A 23338-nucleotide genomic window follows, 5' to 3' on the forward strand; every position below is an offset into this window, starting at 1 on the left:
TATTAAATGTGGATTTTTCTGTTACAATCTAAAGTCACAAAGGCAAGGATGTTTGCCTGGGAACCACCTCCTCCCTGGTGTGATATTCCTCAAAATTGAAGCTTGAAATGAAAAGAATCACTACCAAGGAATTTCTAATTGGTTTGCACACATACAAGAAGCATTTATAATTCTATTCCATTGATTCTGCAATATCTTGCCATTTCCCAGACATTTCTAAATAGTCAATTGCTTTTGTGCATTTGATATGTGTAGAAATTAATAGCCACTGGAAACAGCATTCTCAAATATGAAACAATCCTAGTAACATTCCTCGGCCCCAGATCAAATGGTATTTAGCAGCCCTGTACAGCTAAAAATAGATTTAAAAGTAGCCCAATTTCTCCCATGCCAGGAGACTACACATGGGGAGTCTATGTGGACTCTGGTGAATGCAAATTAACTGGAGCTGTTTCAACAGCTGAAGTGGATGAGAGCCTTGCTAGGTCTGTGCTGCAGGAGCAAGAAGCCCTTGAATTCCTGCCTCTCTCTACCCAGACTACACCTAAAAGCTGCTGTCATAGCCTGGTGCTGGAATTGCTTAATTAATTTGGGGAGATTTTTATTTGGCTCATCTTGTTTTGTATGCAACCTCACTTTGTAAGCCGGCTCCATGAAGCCTGGAGTCTGCCAAATTGACATGGACTGTGTACTTGGTAGCAATTTAACCCTTTCAGGGGCAGGCTGTGGGTCCCTACTTTCTGTTTATTTTTCTTAATTAGTTTAGTCTTAATTTGGTGATGCTCTGTAAAGTTAATATATTCTAATTATGTGCATTAGTTGTTCAGATTGTTTTGACTGCCTATATTTTGAAGTTTTGATTCTGGAGTTAGCCATAGGTGAGTCTGTGGCTCAAACGACAAGATACATGTATTTAATACAAAATGTAGATGATCATTTAGAGAATGATTCATGGTAGATGTCACACTTTTGCTACTAAACACTAATTATCCTAAGTCTGCTCTGCTAAATTCTCCTTCTATTTTAGGTATAATTTTTGAAGGAAATAAAAAGGAATTATATATGCTATAAAAATGTAAAATGTGCATAGCATTCCAAGAGGTAGCAAAAATTTGCATAAAACTATTGGATAATTTGATGTTTAAAATAGTTTACGTAGATTTAATGGGAGAATCCAAGTTCTAAAATCTGAGATCATTTCGCTTTAGAAAACTTAACTTCTTCCATTGCATTTAGCAACTCATGTCCATAACTTTATAAAGATTTTTGAGTTAGAAGCTGGATAACCAGAGTAAATGGATTAAGACCAACCAGGTCCCTTTGAGTTCCAGCCTCTTCGTGTCACTCACATTCACAGTCTCCAGATTTCTTAAAAACTGAATTTCTATCTTTTGCCTTCCTTGGACTTGGATGGAATTTTGAAAGAGGTCTCTGGGCTTGCTTGAAAAGGCATTCATGTCTTCACGACCACCCAGGCCCTGAAAACTCTGGCAGGCCATCAGAAGCCTGAGAATGATATCCAGAGTGACTACAAACCCCTCGATCCACTGGGGTTTAGTATGCAGATGGAAATACAAATGCTACAAGTAAAAGCGCAGATAGGAGCCATGTTCACATAGACATTCCGTGGTGCCTGGAGCTCAGGGCAGCACAGTCAGTAGTTACGTTGGTAATAACACCTACTCATAATATTGATATATTGCCAGTCCCTTTCTCACAATAATTAATTTGATACACATTCCCAGAGAAGCTTATTCCATATCGATTTACCATATCACAATCTTACCCTCCCATTATTTAGGGAAGTATATAGTAGTAGGTTATGTGATATTATTATCTTGTATTGAATGGAAGAATGGGGAGGATGTGGGAAGGATAGAAACACTATGGAAATATGCAACTTTCGGGTGAATATTGTTGGTCGATACTAGAACATTGGGCCACAAGTTCATTCTTGTGATTCCTTTGAGAATGTACTTTATTTCATCTATTAATTAATCTATTTTGAGATGGAGTCTCCCCACACTGCCCAAGCTGATCTCAAATCCATAGGCTCAAGCAAGCCCCCTGCCTCAGCCTCCTGAGATACTACTAATGGGCACCCACTGCTCTTGGCCTCATACGTAGTAGAGTTTCGAACTTCAGAGGGTTGAAGAGGTTGCGGGCAGGTCTTGCTTTTCTATGAAAGTTTCGTTCTTGTAACCACGAATGTAACTACCAGAAAGTTGCAGTGGTTATGTAAAGAAACAGACATGTGTGTTCTCATGGCAGTTATCACAGTAACTGGTCCCTAAGAGAAATGCTATGCCTTCAGCTGTCCCTTACTTTAAAAAAAAAAAAAATTAGCCCGTGGTCCTCCTATTGAAATACAATTTGAAAAAATCCCAGAATGGGCACCTGTATTTTAGAATTAACTCATTTAGTCATAACCAGATCCCATTCACTTGGCAGTGTCAAGATCTAAAACAAGTCAAAGAGACCATGTGCATATGTGACTTGCTGCTTTGGACAACAGCAGACAAAAATACCTGCACCCAGTGCCTCCTCGGCCATGGGGAGATTTCTTTCCCTGTGACAACCATTGTCTTCCCGACTGTACAAGTCCACGTACTTTACTCATTTGTGCCACACGTAGCTTAGAGTGCCAGACAGTTTGCAACACCGGTCTCTGCTCTCTGGTTGCTCCAACTAAGAGCAGGAGAGAAACTAGCCAGACTGGAGCATATATATGATTGGGATGTATATACAATGTCACGCAAGCCACACCCATAATCCTAGTACTTAGGAGGCTGAGACAGGAGGACCAATTTCAAGCTGGCCCATGCTGTATAGTGAGACCTTACCTCAAAACAAAACCCAAATAGAAAAACTTAGTATCATCAAGTGGAGCTTACATAACTATGTTCCTTTAGTTAGCATTTAATTCAGTCATCATTTTGGAAGATTCACAGTACAATATTTAATTCCCTTGAATAAGCAGAACATGGGAGAATAAAACAGCTTTTCAAACTGTCTGATAAATCAGTGGGCAGGTTTTGCTTTTATATGAATTTTTCATTCTCGCTGTAAACATGAATGTAATTACCAGGAAGTTTTGGTGGTTATGTAAAGAAACAGATATGTCTGTCCTCAGTGGTAGTTATCACATTAACTGGCCCCTAATATAAATTCAGTTTACCTGCAACAGTTATTTCTGTGGAGCTGTTCCTCATTTAGTTCAGGATCACCTTTATTCCAAGCTTCCAGCCTCAATGATGCTATTTTCAGCAATTTGAAGTTGACATTTGTAACTGAGTTTTTAAATCCTCCCTAGAAAAGCATCGCACACGGCAGATGTGGTATTTCTTGAGTATGATTCAAAGGGCCAAACGAGACGGTCTTCAGCAACCAAAATTCCCCAGGAAGCAGTGGAACTTTGAAAGTACACCAAGTCAGACAGAATTAAACAGATAGTAGCTTGGTCAAAATATTACCAACTCAAAACTGTAGATTTCCTCACAATCCCAGAGTGGGTTTCGCACCTCCACTTTGAATAACTTCCGTGAAGTTAAGGGATTTGAAATTGAATGCAGTGGGGTAAGCTGGTGGGGCAGCTCAGAGCTATTGCAGGTCAAGGAGATGAGGGAAGGAGGCACCACCCTGCCTTTCAATCCCTCTCATTGTAGAAACGCCAGCACCTTCGGACTCGGAGCGCGGCTGTATCTTGTTATATGCATAGAAGTTTTAAAATCAATTTGATTTCCACGGGTATGATTCTCTGGTGTACTTAATAAGCTGCGGATGGATTTCCAAGAATAGTAAGAAGCAGTTACACTTCTCATGAATATATAGCAGATGAGGCACTCTGATTTATTATTCCATTCAATTTTAGAACATGCTTGTGATTTAAAAAAAAAAAAAAAAAAAAAGCAAAAGAAGAGAAATTCGTAAAAGCCAGAGTAGTAGATCTGAGTTTTTATTCTCTCACTTGTGAGAGAACTTAGGGTAAACTACACAAAAAAAATTACAAAACTTTGTATCTAAGTTCATCTGCCTATAGAATCTGATAAAACCTCTAATTTATTGTGAACATTACTTTTAGTTAACATATCTTGAAGCCTTTCAATATATGCACTCAGAATTAAATGATCCCTATTTTTCAGACATCTATTTTCTATTTATGAAATTTTCTCTTTGTGCTAATTTTTAAAAAATTTACCTGAAACTGAAAGAGATAGAAAACAATGGGAAGCTTTCTAGAAAAAAAAATTATGGCTGTTGGATGGTGGAAAGAGAAAACCGGGTTCTGCAAGTTGTCCTCTGACCTCCATATGAATATACCTTCATTCATGCTCCCAACCCAACCCCCCCACACACACACACACAAGAAGAAGAAGGAAAAGAAATAAAAATAAATGTAAAACATTGCATAGCATTAATTCACAGCATCGATTCTAAAACTCAAGAGAAATCTATAATGGACTCAAGGGTCACTAATCAAAGATACGTAAGAAGTGATGTATCTGCAACTGATGGGATTTGTTTGTTCTTTGAGCCCTGGTCTCACTACATAGGCAGGCTGTCCTCAAACTCTTAGTCCTCCTGACTTTGCCTCCTGAGTACTGGGACTACAAGAATGTGTAGCCACACCCAGCTCCAATAATGCATTTTGGGTGTCCATCACAAAGTGTGCCATTGCTGGGTTTCATTGTGATCATACTGGCATCACAGACTCCAACAGTCTCTCTATTTTCACCAATGGAGGTATTCAGCTAGCCTGTTCTGTAGCACACCCTCTTGGGTGGCTTTTTTCTTTTCTTTTTTTGCCTTTGTTTTTGTGACCTTACAAAAGTGTCAAACATCACAGAGAAGTAGTTTAGTGTAGATGGAACACCAAGAAATAAGCAGGGGTCTGTGTCCCACTGACAGAGGAGAAAGTCATTTAACATTTCCTATGTAATTGATTTTATAGTCTTTTTCACGTAGTTTGTGAGTATCTATGTTCTTGTGTGTGTGGGTACACATGCATGCAAAAGCATGTAGAGGCGAGATGTCAATATTGTCTTCCTTGGTCAGTGTGCACCTTATTCAAGGAGGCAGGGTCTCTCTCTCTCTCTCTCTCTCTCTCTCTCTCTCTCTCTCTCTCTCTCTCTCTCTCTCTCTCTCTCCCCAAATCCGCTGATTCTGATAGTCTAGCTAGCCAGCATGTTCAGGGAATCTCATCTCCATCTGTGGAATACAGGCAGGCTATGGCATCCACCTGTTTAAGTGGGTACATCGGATCCAAACTCCAGTCTTCACATTTTACCTGCTAAGCAATTTCCCTAGCCTCCATAATTGATTTCTTATGCCTGGATGCAAAGTAGCCTTTTAAAAACCCCTGTCAACCATAGGTTGTGTTAAATTTTTGATTATTCCAATTTAGACTGATTTTGACTCAGTCTAACTTGTACCTCTAAGACACATTATAAGGAAAAGAGAAATGTCCTAAGCCAGATTATAAAACTAAAATCAGTTACAAAAATTTGGTGTTTCTTTTGGGAGCTCCACTGGCCTGTTTGGCAAATACAGGGCCCTGTGAAGAGTTCTAGGAGGCAAGAATGCAGAGCAGCCACCCAGCTGGAGAGGCTGTGGCAGTGTGTTGGGAACATCATGTAGGGCCCATCTGCACCTCTGAGTGTGTGAGATATCTGCTCTCCTGCACCAGAACACAGACAGGAGCACATGAGTCCCCAGGGGCTGTTGAAGCATTTGTTGGCCGAACATAGTCGTCTGATTGTGAGAATACATGTATATCTCATATACGGAAACTGTCCCAAATCAGAATATGTGTCTCTATTGAAGTGACCTTCCAAGGGATGCATGCTTCCTTCCTGTGCAGGCAAACATGGTCTCCAAAGACTTTCACCAAGTGTTCTCAGTAACAGTATTGGGAGGAGCAATGTGCTGACTGCTGGGGCTGCTGGCTGGCAGAGCCCATGAGAGCTGTGTGTGGCTCAAGGAAGAATTTGAGGAGCTGGCTAAGCCAAGTAGTAGGACATCAAGGAAGGGGAGGCCTTTCCGTTGAAAGGACAGGCAAAAGCCAAATCTTTTACTACTTATTTTAATGCTTGAATTTGATATTGTGCCCCATACAGATGACGCCCTGCATTCTAGGGTATATAACCTGAACATGCACTTTACAATGTTTAAATCTTACTTATTGAATTCAAATTTTAAAAAATTATTCTTATTCTTTGAAAATTTAAAACATATATACAATGTTTCTTGATTATATCTACCCCTCATAGCTCCCTTCCAACTCTCCCCAGAAAGCTCCATCATATCTCCCTCCCAAATTCATGTCCTCCTTTTATAATTGTTTACTTACTTATTGCTATTTTTAACCATTGAGTTCAATGGGATCATCCACAGGGGCTTGGAGTGCCTACCAGTGGCCACACTCCTAAAGGAATGTGGCTCTCCCCTTCCCAACAGCCATTAACTGCCTTGATCTTGTTCAGGTAACCACAGCTACTGTGAGCTCATGTGTGCAATAGTCATGTCATATCCAGAAGACAGCATGTCAGAACACTCCTCCAGGTCCTCCGGCTCTTATACTCTTTCCATTCTCTGAGACTTGGGTGGGAAGAGTGTTTAATGCAGCTGTCCCATCTCTGGATGAGCACCACAGTCACTGATTCTCAGCCCTTTGAGCAGGTTTGAGTCTCTGCATTGACCACTGCCCACTTCAGTTAGAAGCTTACCTGAGCAAAGCTGGGAGCAGCACAGATCTATGGGTATAAACATGAATGGTTAGAAGGAGTTTGACCACAGGGCAACATCCACAGGTTCTTCCCCTAGGGCAAAGGAGTTCCCTAGCCATAGGTTTGGACCATGCTCCCAATACCAGGCTTGAATTCTCTCCTGTAGAGCAGGCTTCAAAACTAATAAAGAGAGCAGTGTGTGGCCTCTGTAGGCAGGCTTGCCACGACTGTGTGAGTGATGCACACCACATCTTGGCCAGAGTTGTAGCATGTGGGTCCAGCACTGGATAAGACCGCTGACAATTTTCTCTTCCAGAAGTCTGTGTAGCACTTTCCAGCACTGAGAAAGCTAGCTATCAGGGAGGGTTTCAGTGCCATCTGTCCTATTACCTTCTTTTTTGTTGTTGTTTTTTATTTGTTTGTTTGTTTTGTTTTTTGGGACAGGGTTTCTCTGTGTAGCTTTGCACCTTTCCTGGAACTCGCTTTGGAGACCAGGCTGGCCTCGAACTCACAGAGATCCACCTGCCTCTGCCTCCCGAGTGCTGGGACTAAAGGCATGCACCGCCACCGCCCGGCTGTATTAGTTTCTTTTCCTGTCCTGTGACCATCAACAGAACATGGCATCTCATCTGTTCATGTGGCTCATGTCACTGAGCCTGGGGAAATGAGTGTGCCTATCTTGCATGTGGCCCTAGGTTTCATCTCTAGCAAATAAAATAGAAATAAATCTTTAACATAAATAGAAAAATGAAATATTTTGGTAATAAAATTATTATTGTGCCGGGCGGTGGTGGCGCACGCCTTTAATCCCAGCACTTGGGAGGCAGAGGCAGGCGGATCTCTGTGAGTTCGAGGCCAACCTGGGCTACCAAGTGAGTTCCAGGAAAAGGCGCAAAGCTACACAGAGAAACCCTGTCTCGAAAAACCAAAAAAAAAAAAAAAAAAATTATTATTGTAATAAAATTCATGAATTCTAATATATGTGATATTTTATTGGAAATCATGGCAGACATATATGTTAATTAATATTTTCCATGTTGGAGTTAGAATTCAGACTATTATTTTCACACAGAGACTTTGAAAATGGTAAACAGAAAGAAAACTTATTTTTTATTGGAACATCACAAACTTCCCAATAGAACTGAAAATATAGTTAGTCTGACTTAGTCTGATTTTTAAAATGAATCAAACTGTATTTTTTTTTACTTACAAGAGTTAGGTTTAACTATAAGAATGCGTTTAAATGCCCTCATAACAACTGAAGACAGAACAGCCTCGGCTGGTGTTTCTTTCACAAACTAGAATAAGTTAGTGCAGCAGGCATTTGTGGAAAACATCTGCACCCTCCTTGGGGTAGGGTGATGATAGATGTTCCTGCCTCCAGAAAGGAAATCTCCTAGTCAGGAAGCAGAGGGTAATGGAAAGACACTTAGAACTTCAGCCCAGGAAGGGCACAGTCGTCATCGACACTGGCAGATCCCGAGACTGGCTCAAGGAAGCCGTGTCTTAGTCCTGTGCTGTAACAAAAATACATCGCTAACTTCAACAGTCTTTATTTCTCAGAGCTCTAGAGGCTGTGAAGTTCAAGACCAGGGAACCAGCAGACTGATGTGTCTGATGAGGGCTTCTTAGGAGCCCCATAGGCAGCTGCTGCCCTTCGGTACAGGATGTGATGGAACAGAGCCCTGACAACGGCACCTTTCCCATCCATTAGGGCTCTGTCCTGATGACCTAATCAACCCCATAGGCGGAACCGCCTCAAACCATCGTCGTGAAGATAGGGCTTCACTAAATGAACGATGGAGAGTTAGACGTCTTCAGTCCATGCCAAGGAGACCTGGATGGCATTTTTCTTTGGAATAGAAAATGGGAAGAGGGTCGGGTACCCCAGGCAAGACACACAGTACAAGGCAAAACAATCCACAGTGAGAAATACAGGCCTGGGTGCAGTGAAGGGTTTGTGTTGGCAATATGGACAGGTGAGCTGAGGGGGATGGGGCAGCAGGAATACAGGTTATAAGAAGAGCTGGAAACTCCAGGGAAATTTAGAGGGGACTTTTTCCCCTGTGATGACCAGGGGATCCATTATAGTTTTTGAACAGGAATATGCCACAATATTTAAGAGAAAGTGATTGCTCTTGAGCCTATAAAGGTCATGTTAACGTAGTCAATGACTGGTTCCTTTTGTGTGCATACGTGTGTGAATTGTAGTCCCTGCTCATTTGATTTACTATTTATGGCTACTGTAGCTTGGCACATTATCATGTCTGTCTCTCTTGTCCCTTATCTAATGGCTGAATGGGGACAAAGCCAGGAGCAGGATGGAGTATCTTTTACAACAGGAGGCCACCTGGGCTGGAGGACTCCAGAGAGAATGGTACAGGCAGAACCATGTACCCAGGCCTTGGCTTCAGGCTGCCACGGGGTTGGTCCTGCCTGGCACACGGCTGCCTCTGTCAACTGTGGTGAGCACCATTCATGGAATCATGAAGGTTCCACAAGAAGGTGACATGTCCCTAAGCAGCAGCTTTGGGTCTCATCCCTCCACTAAGGCCTTCGTTATGATCCATTCCTTTCCCACTTCAGAACACTTGGGTTTTCGTCTACTGTCTGCCATGTTTGAGGCCACGGCTCTAAGAAAGATATTCCTTCCATGCATAATGTCCTGTCTTCTGTCTCTAAGCCATTGAGGTCTCTGAGCTTCCCCCTACCTTCTCTGCTTGTAAATATTTTTTTTAAAGAAGAATGTAGGGAGAAAGAAGGAAAGCATTTTAATTTTTGGGATGCCTCCAAACCTATTCATTAATTTTAAAAAGTGAAATGCATCTAACCTGATGGAATATTTATAAAAATTGGAGGCTCGTTGTCAACTAAATCACATTTATTTAATCTAGTAGTAGACTGCCTTTTTTTTTCAACCAGATGGAAAACATTAGCAGTAATAGTGAACAAACATCCAGGCTCCCAGAGGTCATTTTTAACCACCATTAACAATCTGGTTTTCACAGATTAGCAATAATGCAGAAAGCGGCAGTCCAGGAAAAGCTGAACAGAGCGCAGCTGAGACAGCCCTGTGTCCTTATTTACCTAACACCTAGACACTTTTAAAAAAACTCATTGCGAAGGAGACATTCATATCTTCTAAGCTCTAAATTGGCCATTTTTTTGCACAGAAATTGCAGTAAAATCTCAACTTGAAATAGACACTAATGCAAATGTTAATAAAACCTCCACAGAGCTGATGAAAAGACCAGCCCATTGTTAATAGCACCAGCATATTTTTCCTGTAGTCAGTATTTTTCCGTTTATTAGCTATTGATTTAGGGGTACTCTATGAATATAATGCTAGTAATTATGAAGGGGAAAGGAAACGTACTTATATCTATTTTAATTTTTAAATTTATTCATCCAATTGAAATGTAATACAAGATGAACAGTTCTCAAAATATATTAATGAATCGAAAAGTCTGGTCTACAACATGGTAAGAACAAGCCTTCTAGATGTGCTTTTACATCTCATCTAAGTCATGTTTTGAAAGTTAGATTGAGAAAGTTGTAGAATGGAACAGTGTCATTCAGACCACATGTGAGCAAACACAGAGACAGGTACCTGCTTGCTCTTCTGTTCAGATTCAGTATTGCATCATTAGGGAACTTCTGTACTGGTCAACTGATACTAAATAGGCAGACCTGCACCTAACACACATTTATCTTCATTTCAAAATGCCACCATGCTTGGTTTACATATTAATGGTGTGTTATCAACCTATTACTTTTCTAGTAGATGATCAGATTTCTTAGGGATTCTAATGAGATCTACAATTGGGATGCTTCACAGGTGTTTTCCTTGCTGTAAAGAAAAGAAAACCAAGTTGTCAAGGTTCAAGAGTGCACTTGAGACTATAGAGAGAGGTCAGAGAGGTCATTTTCAAGATGTATTGGAATGGAGTTGTGTGAATATGTTCTACTTGTTAGAGAATGCCTGCAATTAAGGAACTTGGGAGTGTGAAGGATGTATTGGGCTCCACCCCAAGTATGCATCTATTTGGGAATATTTAAATGTATGAATCAGTTACATATAAGTCCTTAAAGAGAGGGATGTGTGTTCATGTGCACCTTCACATGAGAGTTAGCATGTGGAATATAGATGTCTGTCCATGGTACAGGTTGCTGCTTTGTGAAGAAATCCTGTTTGTCTTTTTATAGAAATTTTAACTTGGCAGTGAGATCTCTCAGTATTCCAACAAGTGCCTGGGGGCCATTACACTCCATTTCTTTCTGAGGGAAATGAATAAATAGCAAGCAGAGAATTGAAGTGATACATTCTGGCTGGAGCCATGACTTAGAATTTATGTCCTCCTGGGGTTCCTTCAGTAGCAGCAGAAGACCATTTATTGAGGGCTTATTGCATGTCCAGTCCTCTGTTAGGCACCGGCTGGCCTGAGAGAAGAGACAGAGCCCTTGCCCCCAGCCAGCAGCACCTGACCTAGTGGGTGAGAAGGAAGAGAGGGCAGGCAAAGCCCATGCCTGGATCTGCAGGCATACAGGAGTTCTCACCTCTGGGAACCAGTGTGGTGAATCCATAAAACCTTCTTGGAGAACCATTACCTGCACTACCACACCTCTTTAGACAAAAGCAGAAGCCTAATCACCCGTGTGGCTGTCACAGAAATTAGCTTGAAATTTGAAAACACAATTATCTAATTAGCTGAATGAATGGGTTAAACCATTGATGTATTTGGGCTCTCAGATTCATGAAGACACAGTTTACGGTAGTGGATGCATTATTTACTTTGCCATTGCTCGAGTTAGCACATAGCAAAGCGTGAACAGTCTAACCTTCATTCATAATATAGACGGCTGGCTTATTTAGTTTGGCTCAGAAGCAGAGGCCTAGTGTTTGCAAAGTCTGTGCCTCTTTCCTGGGCTCCACCCTCAGCTCCCGCGGCTCCCACAATCATTTTTATTGGTCCCAAGTGAGTAGTTAAGAGAGTATCGCTGAGTAAGTAAATATTTACAAACTAACGGATAAGTCACTTCTCATCTCTGCAGCAGTGTGCCTTTCTTTTCAGCCAGTTATCAATGGCCAGGAAACCCTCCAGGCACATGAGTGCTCTCCTCGGACAAGTCATGGACTCTCCACACTTCCTTTTGCACTGTTTCAAATTTGGGGAGCCCAAAAGTTTAGGAAACTCCTGCCTGTCGCGCTCTCAGGGGCCTTCCAGGGAGAGCGGGCATCCTCACTTCAGCGATCCTGCTTTCCAAGAGGCAGATAGGCTCTACTTTCATTTTTTTTTTTTTTTTTTTTTTTTTTGGTTTTTCGAGACAGGGTTTCTCTGTGTAGCTTTGCGCCTTTCCTGGAGCTCACTTGGTAGCCCAGGCTGGCCTCGAACTCACAGCGATCCGCCTGGCTCTGCCTCCCGAGTGCTGGAATTAAAGGCGTGCGCCACCACCGCCCGGCTCTACTTTCATTTTCTAGAGGACTTCTGTGATTCAGAGGCGTGGTACCCATTCACAAGAATAGCATTTAGTTCTGTGAATTCCTTATGTCAGGTTATAGTAAATAAAGTCTTTTCCTAGATGTAATAAATAGATAAATAAAAAGAAAACCTGGGAGAAAGTAGTCCATGCAAACTAACATTTTTCCATTTTTTTTTTTTTAGGTGAACACACACAAGAAACCAATTCACCTCATTCGCTCAAAAAGGATGTAGAAAATATGGGGAAAGGTAAAGACAAGTTTGAATGTTGTATACTTCTCTTAGCTTTTAAAGAGTACAGAGACAATAAGAAGATATTTTAGTTATGCACCATATTTTAAGCCTGACAAGCAACATATGAATAATATATGGACCATTGGGTGGATATAATTGAGATTAATGCATACATATCAATCAATACATGACACTGTAATATAATACTTTAAAATAATATATTACATTGATTTATATTCATGGATTTCTGCACAAAATCTATCCTATGTCTATGCAACATTTTTTAAACTGGTAAAATATTTTGTCTTATAATAACAAATTGCCAGATGAACAGTTCTCTGGAGAGTTATTTGTAAAGATTAGTAAAAGAGCTCTTCTTTTTTTCTCTATTAGAAGAACTTCAGAAGGTTTTATTTGAGCAAATAGACTTACGGAGGCGACTGGAGCAAGAATTCCAAGTGTTAAAAGGAAATACATCCTTCCCGGTGTTCAGTAAGGAATCTCTTTCCTTTCATTCCATGTGTGATGTTTGCTGGAATCTCTACGGTTAGGTTTAAGAGTGTAAGTCGAAGCCAGAAGGGGCTAAGTACAACGCCCACACAGCCTTCCCATGCTGTGCCAGAATAGTCATACATGTTAATCCCATATCTGTGCTTTGACTCAAAGATAAAACTTCTCACGATTTGCTATTTGTGTTCTGATATATGGGTAGCTGTGTCTGTGCATTTTAAAATATGTATGTAAACACATAATTCAGTATGAAATGTATTCACATATTCAAGTATGTCCAGATTATATATTTTAATATACAACAATCCCTTAGTATTTATTATTTTCTGAACAGGAAAAGCAAAGGGACAAGTACCCTTCATTCTCAGATAGCTCTGTTAGCCACTGGTGTGGGAGTGATGTATAAACATGAAAGTTTAAACAATTTGATGTCCACAAATCTATTTGATTACAATAGCTCCCCGTTGTTTTGAGGGGATAAGCCTGGCAGCACCCACTTGATGCATGGAACTTGCAGATGGTTTCAGACCCTCTCTGTACCTTTTTCCCCTCTACTCACATTCTTATGATAAAGTTTAACTTGTGAGAGATTAGTAAAAGTAGCCAAGGGCAAAAATAGAACAATTATGACCATCTATACTATAATAAAAGTTATTTAAAATTTATGAATTGTTTATTTCTAGAATTTTCCACCTTAACATTTTTAGGCCACACTTGACCTTGTAAAAACAAAGCCAAAGAAAACAAACCCAGCGTTCAGGGGCACTACCATAATGAAATCGGTATAATTTTAGTAGTTTTACACTCTCAAGCCATTTTACTGTGAAATTCCATTCCGGTGCAAAGCAGGAAACCCTGCTGCCTCCAGGTTATCACTCTGCTCCCAGAGTCATAGACTTTCAGAAAGGTTTCGTGGTAGGTGTGCACGTAAAATTGTAAACTTCACCGGCCATGAGTGGGATAGCCCAGGAACAAATGATCTTGGAGGTGTTTTTCAGGTTTTGTCTAGCTGTATTCCGCTCTTCAGAGAAAGGAAAGTGAGAAACAAAATAGCATGCAAATGATTTTTTAGATTTTTTTTAAAATTGTGTGTACATATCTGTGTATGTCTGTGTGTGTGTGTGTGTGTGTATGTGTGTGTGTGTGTGCCTCTGTGTGTGTATGTGCATGTGAATGTAGGTGCCCAAGGAAACCAGAGATGTCAGGCAGCCCTGGAGCTGGAGTTACTAGGCAGTTGTGAGCTGCCCGACACAGGTACTGAAAATCACACTCTGGTCCTCTGCAAGAGCAGTACATGCTCTTACCACTGCTCCATTTCTCCAACCCCAGTGTTTTTTAAATTATGTGAACTTCAACTTTTTTCTGAGACACTTATTTAAAATATCAGCATGTCTCCTGTAATTAATCTGGACATCACAAAACCTGAGCTGTGTGGAGCTCTAGAGTTCTTGCTGGAGAAGGAGCGTAACCCATGGTCTCCGCAGCACACATAGCCAGGCTGATCTAAGTGTGGAGCTGGGGAATCACTGCTTTAGATCCAGTAGAGTGGGTTCGGGTCCAGAGAAGCCCCAGACTACCCTCTCAGTTCCCGTGAGGCCAGTGCGATCATAATTTCTTCTATTAGTAACAGCTAATTAACAATCATTTAAGGGATTAAGTAACTCACAGTAATGTATATACTTAAACATTGTCCTTACTCTAACATAAACATTAAAATGTTAGACTGGCCTAGGGCCTAACTCAGCTCTAAGTTCAGTCCCCACCACCATACAAAAAACAAAAACCCTGTAAGGAAAAAATGAGACCTAGTAGTCATCATTTTGATCTGAATTGATGTGAGTCAGCCTGTGACTTCCACACATGTGAAGTATTTCAACAAAAAACACTTTCCAGTTTTGGAAATCTGCAACCTGCTCCACTCCCCAAGAAAGTGGTGTGTGTGTATCCACCTTTCAATAATGCACGGCTTAGACACACCAGAAAAGGTAGTTTCATTTACAATGAAAATAGTAAATATGCCTTACATGCTTGCTGACTAAGAATGGCTGTGGTGAAGCCGGTGAACAGACTCAGCCTTCCCTGGTGAGGAGGAAAACCTGGCAGAAGCACAGAGGACCCCCCTAGAAGTATGAAAAGCCTTTTACAAAGGTAGACAGATCTTCATAGTCACAGGCAAAATCCAGTGCTTAGACCAGGCAGTGGTGGCTCATGCCTTTAATCTCGGGAGGCAGAGGCAGGCAGATCTCCGGGTTTGAGGCTAGCCTGATCTACAGAGTGAGGTCCAGGACAGCCAGGGCTACACAAAGAAACTGTGTCTCAAAAAAAGAAAGAGAGAGAGAGAGAGAGAGAGAGAGAGAGAGAGAGAGAGAGAGAGAGAGAGAGAAGAAAGAAAGGAAGGAAGGGAGGGAGGGAGGGAGGGAGGGAGGGAGGGAGGGAGAGAGAGAGAGAGAGAGAGAGAGAGAGAGAGAGAGAGAGAAAGAAAGAAAGAAAGAAAGAAAGAAAGAAAGAAAGAAAGAAAGAAAGAAAGAAAGAAAGAAAGAAAGAAAGAAAAGAAAAGAAAAAATCCATGTGCCTTAGAGCACTGATGCTCAGGAGAGAAGCTGTAGGGTATGGCTATTAGGATCTAAAATCTACCATACCCGAGTGCTTCTCCTCGCAGGTTGTTTGACCTTGGAAGCTGCCAACTGGGCCAGATAACTCCTGCCCCACAGGATGAAGTAACTGAACGACACAATCCGTACAAAGCTCTGTGTGTGCCCTTGGCTCAAGCGAGGTTTTCAATAGCTGTCATCTGTAATCCCAGGGTGAGGAGGGGAGACTCGGCTGTGTGGAGAATCTCTAAACATTGGGCTGTGGGGTCTTTGTGCGGTTCTTAGGGCTGAGTCGAGTCACAGAAATGAGTCCTGGACAGAGAGTGAGCTAGAAAGGAGGCAGAGGGAGTGGAGAAGGAGAAAGAGAGAGGGGGGAGGAAGAAAGTGAGAAGGAGGAGCCTCTGCATCCTTAGAAGGGAGCAGAAGTCTGGGGGTGGGGTAACAAGCTAACCTGGCCCTGTGTTGAGAAGGGCATTCCAGAACTAAAATTCATGTGCATACCACCTGACCCTGCTCGGGGAAGCACTGGAGGAGGACAGGATCCCAACACAGGCAGATCAGCTGGTCACTAGAGCCGGCCGAGAACAGGGCTTCTGAGGGAGGGCTGCAGATTTGGCTGAAGCATGTCCTTCTGCTTGCCCAAGGCACATTCCCCAGCCCCCTTTCCAACTGTACAGCTGTAAGTGGGTGCTCTGTGTCTACTCCCATCCCTCTTTGCTCCAACCCGCCCCATTCCCCTAAAACACCACCTTTGACACCAAGTTCTGCACCCAAGAAGCTGTCTTCATCCCCGCTGCTTTTTTTTTTTGTTTGTTTGTTTTTTGTTTTTTGTTTTTCGAGACAGGGTTTCTCTGTGTAGCTTTGCGCCTTTCCTGGAACTCACTTGGTAGCCCAGGCTGGCCTTGAACTCACAGAGATCCGCCTGCCTCTGCCTCCCGAGTGCTGGGATTAAAGGCGTGTGCCACCACGACCCGGCCCCCGCTGCTTATTTAAGTGTCTGCATTAACTCCTGCCCACGAAAGCCCCCAGCTGGCACCGTCTACCGCTGCGCATTTCCACTTCTAACCCTCTCTGTTCCAGGGGCCACAGAGACTCCTCTTCCTTTCCTGTCCCTCTAGTTCTCAAGGCCTCCCCTGCTCACATCCTCCTCCCCATCTCTGCCAAGGCTCAGGTTTCTCCACCACCCGGGAGCCTTCCCCCCCCACCACACACACACACACGCTTTTCTAGAGTACTCCTGGACCTATCTCTCCAGTGTTCTTCATGACTTCCACCCTTGCCGCTGACCTCCACCCCCGCACTCCTCTGTTGCTGTCTTCAACGCGGGTGCGTTGTGGTGCAGACTGCTCTTAGGAAGCGGTTGATTCCCGTGTTAATGTTGTATTTGAAATGAACACTGGCCGTGAAGGACGATGTTGGATCAGCAAAGGCTGATGAACAGAGGTGCTCAGCGGGACTGATGAGTTGGTTCTGGGTTCTGTGGGTTTAAAGACAACTCGTAGCCTTTCAGAGAAGAGAGTGGACAGGCCAGTCAGTTCTATAGGGGGTGTTAGAATTCATCCAAAGTGCCCTCATTTTAGATCTCGTAAAGAATTACTCTTCACGTTTATTTTCTGGTTACTTATTTTTCTGTTTTTCTCTGTGTGCGTGTGTGTGTGTGTGTGTGTGTGTGTGTGTGTGTGTTTGTCAAGAGTAGACAAATGCGCACGCACGACCATATGCATATATATGCACACTGTGGAAGCCAGAAGACAATCTTGGGTGTCATTCCATGCCCTTTCTGTCCTTTGGCCTCAAACTCACCCATTAGACTAGACTAGCTGGAGAGCCAGCCCCAGAGATCCCCCTGCCTCTGCCTCCCCATCACAGGATTACGTATCTGTGAAGCCATGCCTCGTGTTTTTACATGGTTTCTGGGGGTTGAAGTCGGGTCACAAGGCATCCTTCGCCTATTGAGCATCGCCACAGCCCCCTGATTATTTCTTACTGGAAATAACGCAGTGTCACCTACATGGATCCCACTGTCCACCTTCTGTATCTGTGACTTATTTGCGAGGATTTGTTTTACGATTAGTGGTTCACCTCCTCCATTCCTGTCTCTTTCCGCGGCCTCCTCTGCAAGTGAGCACGGGAGAGAATCCCCAAGTACTGACAGATCAAAAGTCTCCAGTTGTTGGCAAACAGTGATAAGAGGTAAAGATGATGAACCCCACGCTTACTGCTCTGTGAGTGGGGCCTTCGGTGAACCAGATGTGCCAGATGGTGCTCTCCTTACTCTCGGTCCCAGGAATGCACGCTGTATGCTCTCTGTTGCTGTTTGGAAAACCATGCTCCCCTCCGCTGCCTTGAGGAGCCCCGCCCTCATGTTGTCTCTGCAGGGCCTTTCTCAGCTGCCTCTCGCGAGAGGAGTGAGCTTGGTGATTTTTCACCCCCAGTTAGACCTTCGTCAGCGGTTGAAGATAGGAAAGTTTTAAAGCATGTTTCGTTTTCAAATTGGCAGTCTTTTAATCTCAAAAGTCCTGCACATGTTTACCACAGAAAAATTTAGACAGAAATACAAAGAGAAGAAAGTCACTCATAATTATGTTATCTAGCCAACCCCCTCAAAAAAAATAACAGTTAATATTTTACTATTTTCAGTCCTTCTATTAAAAATACAGTGTATCTTTTTAGAGATGAACCCCTAATTAGTTAATACCAAGTGGCCAGCCCTAGAAACGTGTACATATGAAAACACTAAATAGACTAAGCAGATTGTTTTACATATTAATTCATTGTGTGTGTCAAAGAAAATATATATTAAAATAAATATTAAAGAATGTGATATATAAATGAAAATGAATTTGAAGGGGGATGAGGCTGTGTGGGAGGCGTGGGAGGAGAAATGATATAAATACAGTACACATATTTGAAAATAAAAAATAAATAATTTTTTAAAAAAAGAATGTGAGACATACATTGGACACCAAGTCTTGTCCGGAGTTCCAGATGAGGCATGGCATTGCAGCTCAGTCTCCACACTAGACATTATTATCTCTTTGTGATGTTCCCAAACGAACTGCTCTGCTGACAGGCACGGACTTGAAATCTCTTAATATCCAACTCCAAGTCTTTTTCTGGAAAGGATGCACTGGTCTGTATTCCTGTTCTCCATACCACGTGCAGCTCCCAAGTGCAGCATAGTTTCTTTTTTATCTCCTTTTCTTCCCGGGCCAGCACATTGGCCACATTTTGTTTATCATCCTTTAAATGTCTTATGAACCCTCCCTCCGCACATTTCTTTTTATGTGTTACTTTGTTACTGAGTTACAGGAATTTCTTTTTCTTTTTTTCCTACTGAGGAAGGAGTCCAAGACCTTAGGCATGCTGGGCAAGCATTCTACCCTGAGATACAGCGCGCCCCCCCCCAACCTCATTAAATAGGAAAGTATCAGTAGTTTGACCTGTAACCAGTATTCCTTAAATTCATCTTTAGATGCTATGGTGTTTTGTAGGAAGTTCAGTGTATGATTTGTTTTCATACTGAAGTTTTCAATTTCTGCCTAATAAATCCGTCTTGGGTGTGGTACTACATGCGTATAATCTCAGACCTGGGGCATTAGAAGCAGGAGGATCAGGAGATCAAGGTTAGCCTCAGCTACATAAAATGGGCTTGAGGCTAGCCTCAACTGCTAGACCTGGTTTCAAACAAAATAAAACAAAAAAGATCAATAAATACTTTGCTCTTGGCCTTTTGCCGCTGATGGCCTTTCCCACTTCAATCTAAGAAAAACATCCACCCTTTCTCTAACCCTTGATGCCCCCACCTTTCAAGGAACTGTATTCCTTGCATCATAGACGGGCATTGATCGTGAATTAGGGAAAGTCTGGCTACCATCATTCCACTCTGAATTGCCCTTGGCTGTTCCACCTCACGCCCCTGGTAGGTGACCAGCCCCTGGCTGCCCCTTAGCCTGGTGCCTCCCACTTAGCCCTCTAGGCAGATCATTGGATGAAAAGAGGAATCTGGTGTGGGGCAAGTTAAAAAGAAACACTGTGTCTGGGAACACCGTGACTATGATGGAGGTCCTGGGAGCAGGCTGTGGGAGAAGGGCGCGAGGACGAGGGGAGTTTGTGGTGGGATGCTTTTGTGGTGGGATGCTTCTCTTGTTGCCTGGTGTCCAGACTGTGGCCCCCTGATGTTGTGCGGTGGCTCCTCACTTCTCACATGGTACCTTACTTCTGTCACCAGAGCATACCAGAATCAAGCCCTGCTGGTAGCAAGGGAGCTTGGACCCTGACCAAATCAGTTTGCTTTGTCATCAGATCTTAAAATGCTAGAGCAAGAATATTCCGTAGGGGCATCATCCCCACCCGGTTCCTTCTGAGGAAGGCCCAAGGCCAAAGCCTGAGCCTCTATTGATATGGCTTGGTTTTTCTTCCTCTCCATTCCATCCCTCTCCCTCACTGCCTGCTGAGGACTGCTGTGGGCCTAGAGATTTTTAAAGGAAACTCGCCTTTCTGTCCTGTGAACTCAGTACACAGCTAGCTGGAAGACAGGTCTACTCCAACTAGTAATACATATTGTGGATGTGAGTAGGGGTGTGGGCAGCAGGCTGGAAGGGTCCAGAAGAAGGATAAATGATTCTGATGGGAGAGTCAAGAAAATTGGAAGTCTTTTACAGGAAGTATTTGAACTGGTACTTTCTGTGAGCGTTCACCACAGCAGGAACAGGGATCCAGAGACAAGGAACACAATGTCTGTTTGAAAATGGGAGGGTGGTTTACTGGGGAACAGAGTTCTGGAAATTTCCTCCTTGCTCTCTGCTGCAGCCAGCCACCTGCGGTACCCCTTCCTCCTTCCAAGCCTGCCTAGGGAGCGGTTTACCTCTCTGCTCAGGCACTTCCTCTCTCCTGACTCCCTCTCATCCACCCACACTGGTCCCTCTGCCCTAAACTAGAAAGTCCTCGTCATTACCCTTGGAAGCAAAGGTAGACATTGGATATTTTTAAAACATGAATGATAATGTCTACACCTTGAGTGTTTCAGGAAGGAATTCTAATCGTATAGAAAAGTAAACGCCAAGAAAATGAAAAGACCAATTTTTTTTTTTTAAATAGGGACCTAGAGACTTGGGATTTGTTACCTTGAAAATGTCAGGTGGCCATTGATTTTTCAGGCAGGACTTTAGGAAAGTGAAAAGGATTTGTGGAGAAGGAACTAGAGGCCTGAGGTCAGTCAGAACCTGTTCAGAGAGGCAGCGGCGGTGGCGGTGGCGTATGGGAGGTGGAAGAGGGGGTAGTTGGGAAGAGCACAGGGCTTCACCGCCAGCTGACTGACTGGGAAGACCAAGAAAGAAGAAAGGGAAAGGTGTGGGTGGTTTCTGGTTTCTACAAGCTTCTGCCTGTCCACCACAAGTGCAGTGTGAATTCAGGTTCCTTTCTTTTTTAAGGGGAAAGAGTCAAGTTATACATGGCTATGCTTTAAAAACACCACATGGAGAATATGCCATGCCCCGCAATAAGTTTGGAAGTCATTTATATCAAATTAAAATAATTAACACATAGGATATCAATGCTATTTTATATAGCTCTCTCTCTCTCTCTCTCTCTCTCTCTCTCTCTCTCTCTCTCTCTCTCTCTCTCTCTCTCATTTTTTCCTTTATGTTTTTCCAGACAGGATTTTCCCGTGTAGCCCTGACTGTCCTGGAACTCACTCTGTAGACCAGACTGGCCTCAGACTCATAGAGATCCACCTGCCTCTGCCTTCCGAGTGCTGGAACTAAAGGTGTGATGCCGGTGTGTGCCACCTCCACCTGGCTCTAGGCGGTGTCTCTTAAAGCTCTCCTTTCCTCGGATTGTGGCCAAGTCTATAGCGTTCATAAGACCAGAGAAGACCCAAACCAGGCTGGCCTGGGGTGAGAAGGCTTGCTGCTTGTAGAGTCGGGCTGGGGCACAAGGGCACTTAGTGCAAGGAAGCCAGGCAAGCAGTTTTCCTCTCTTACCCAGCAGGCATCACATGCTTGCATAGCGCTTGGCAGCGCCCCCTGTGGTTAGCACTGTGTGAGCTGCATCCCCTCCCCTGTAGCACTGCGGAACTGTAGACGCTTTCCATGCTGTGACCTGCATAAGTAGAGAGTACAACCGCACTGTTCATTTCTGGGTGATGCTTACAAGCCAGGGCATAGACGCCATGAAGGATGCGATACTATAAAAGGAATGTCTTACCTCTCAGAATTTCCTGTGGGGTCTCATAAAACTATAGAGTGTTGAAAACAATTTCTTCAAATAACTAAAAATTGTTTAGTTAAAAAAAAAAATCAGACCTGTGGCATGTGCCTGTGATCCTAGCACTTGAGAGGCAGAAATATCAACAATAGTTTAAAGCCAGCCTGATCTTAGGGAGTTGCAGACTAGCCAGGGCTATACAGTGAGATCATGTCTTATAAGGAAAAGGAAAGAGGAGAGGAGAGGAGAGGAGAGGAGAGGAGAGGAGAGGAGAGGAGAGGAGAGGAGAGGAGAGGAGAGGAGAGGAGAGGAGAGGAGAGAGGAGAGGAGACTCTAGGGTGCTGTCAGCCATATTTTTTCAGATGTAGTCATCCTTCAGTATCCATGGGGGATTGGCTCCAGAACTCTCTGTAGATAATGAAATTCCATGGATGTACCAGTCTCGTATAGCATTGCTTAGTGTCTTCATAGAACCCATGTGTGCCTTCCCACATACCTTAGACTACACATCATACACTAAACCAGGGGTCACAACCTTCACATGGGGCCACGTAAGTGAGTGTGGGAGTCATGCAATTTGGGGCAACAGTAAAAGGTTCCTGAACATTCATTGATAAAAAGTTAACTCAAAATCAAATACATAATGAATCCAAAGCATGCAGGGCAGCCCTGGTCCTTGCGTAGCACGACTTTACCACTTCCGTGGACCGAGTCATGCGGTGCCAAGGAACGCCACAGGAACACCCCGGCTCAAGAATTGCAAGTTTTGAATTTCATAATTACCATACAAAGCTTGTGATCTTTAAACATAAAGGTTAAGTTACAGAATTTTTTTTTTTTTTTGATTTTTCAAGACAGGGTTTCTCTGTGTAGCTTTGCGCCTTTCCTGGATCTCGCTCTGTAGACCAGGCTGGTCTCGAACTCGCAGAGATCCGCCTGCCTCTGCCTCTCGAGTGCTGGGATTAAAGGCATGTGCCACCACTGCCCAGCAAGTTACAGAAATTTTTTAAAAATTATTTTGTTTTATTTTTTATGTGTATGGGTGTTTTGCCTACATATATGTCTGTGCTCTACATGTAAAGTGCCAGGGGGGTGGGCCAGAAGAAGATTAGGCTCCCTTTGGTTGAATTACAGACAGTTGTGAGCTACCACTCGAGTACTGGGAATTGAACCCAGGGCCTCTAGAAGAGCAGCCAGTGCTTTTTAACTTCCGTCTTTCCAGGAACCTGAATGCATATTTTTTTATACCTCTCTATCATCATTCTTCATCATATAAAGATCAATTTAATGTATCTTCTGATTATATTGTATTAGGGTGTTTGGTTTTTAAAAGTTGCTGTTTGAGTTGCTTGCTGACTTGTTTCCTGAAATGATAAATAAATGAATTTTGGTTTGGGATTAGGATAGAATTTCCAACAATTTCCTAATCATACACCTGCCATTTGGTGGTACATGTTTATGTAAAAATGACATTCTCACTATTGATAATTACAAGATCAGAATATCAATCGACTCTGAGAAATGCTGAAGACATCCTATAATATCAAATATTCTGTCCACATTTGACTCTTTACATAAAACTAAACAAGCA

General features: G+C 42.9%; 1 protein-coding gene across 1 annotated transcript in view; it reads left to right on the top strand.

The window, feature by feature from the left end:
- Skor2 (SKI family transcriptional corepressor 2) overlaps positions 1–23338 on the top strand; it is a 43505-nt gene that overhangs the window by 5362 nt on the left and 14805 nt on the right. The window contains exons 4-5 of the mRNA XM_006973840.3: positions 12389–12454; positions 12833–12931. Of these exons, the coding sequence (XP_006973902.2) occupies positions 12389–12454; positions 12833–12931 (165 nt within the window). The remainder of the gene's footprint in view (positions 1–12388; positions 12455–12832; positions 12932–23338) is intronic.

This window comes from Peromyscus maniculatus, chromosome 19 (genome assembly GCF_049852395.1).
Source record: "Peromyscus maniculatus bairdii isolate BWxNUB_F1_BW_parent chromosome 19, HU_Pman_BW_mat_3.1, whole genome shotgun sequence".
In the NCBI taxonomy this organism is placed as follows: domain Eukaryota; kingdom Metazoa; phylum Chordata; class Mammalia; order Rodentia; family Cricetidae; genus Peromyscus; species Peromyscus maniculatus.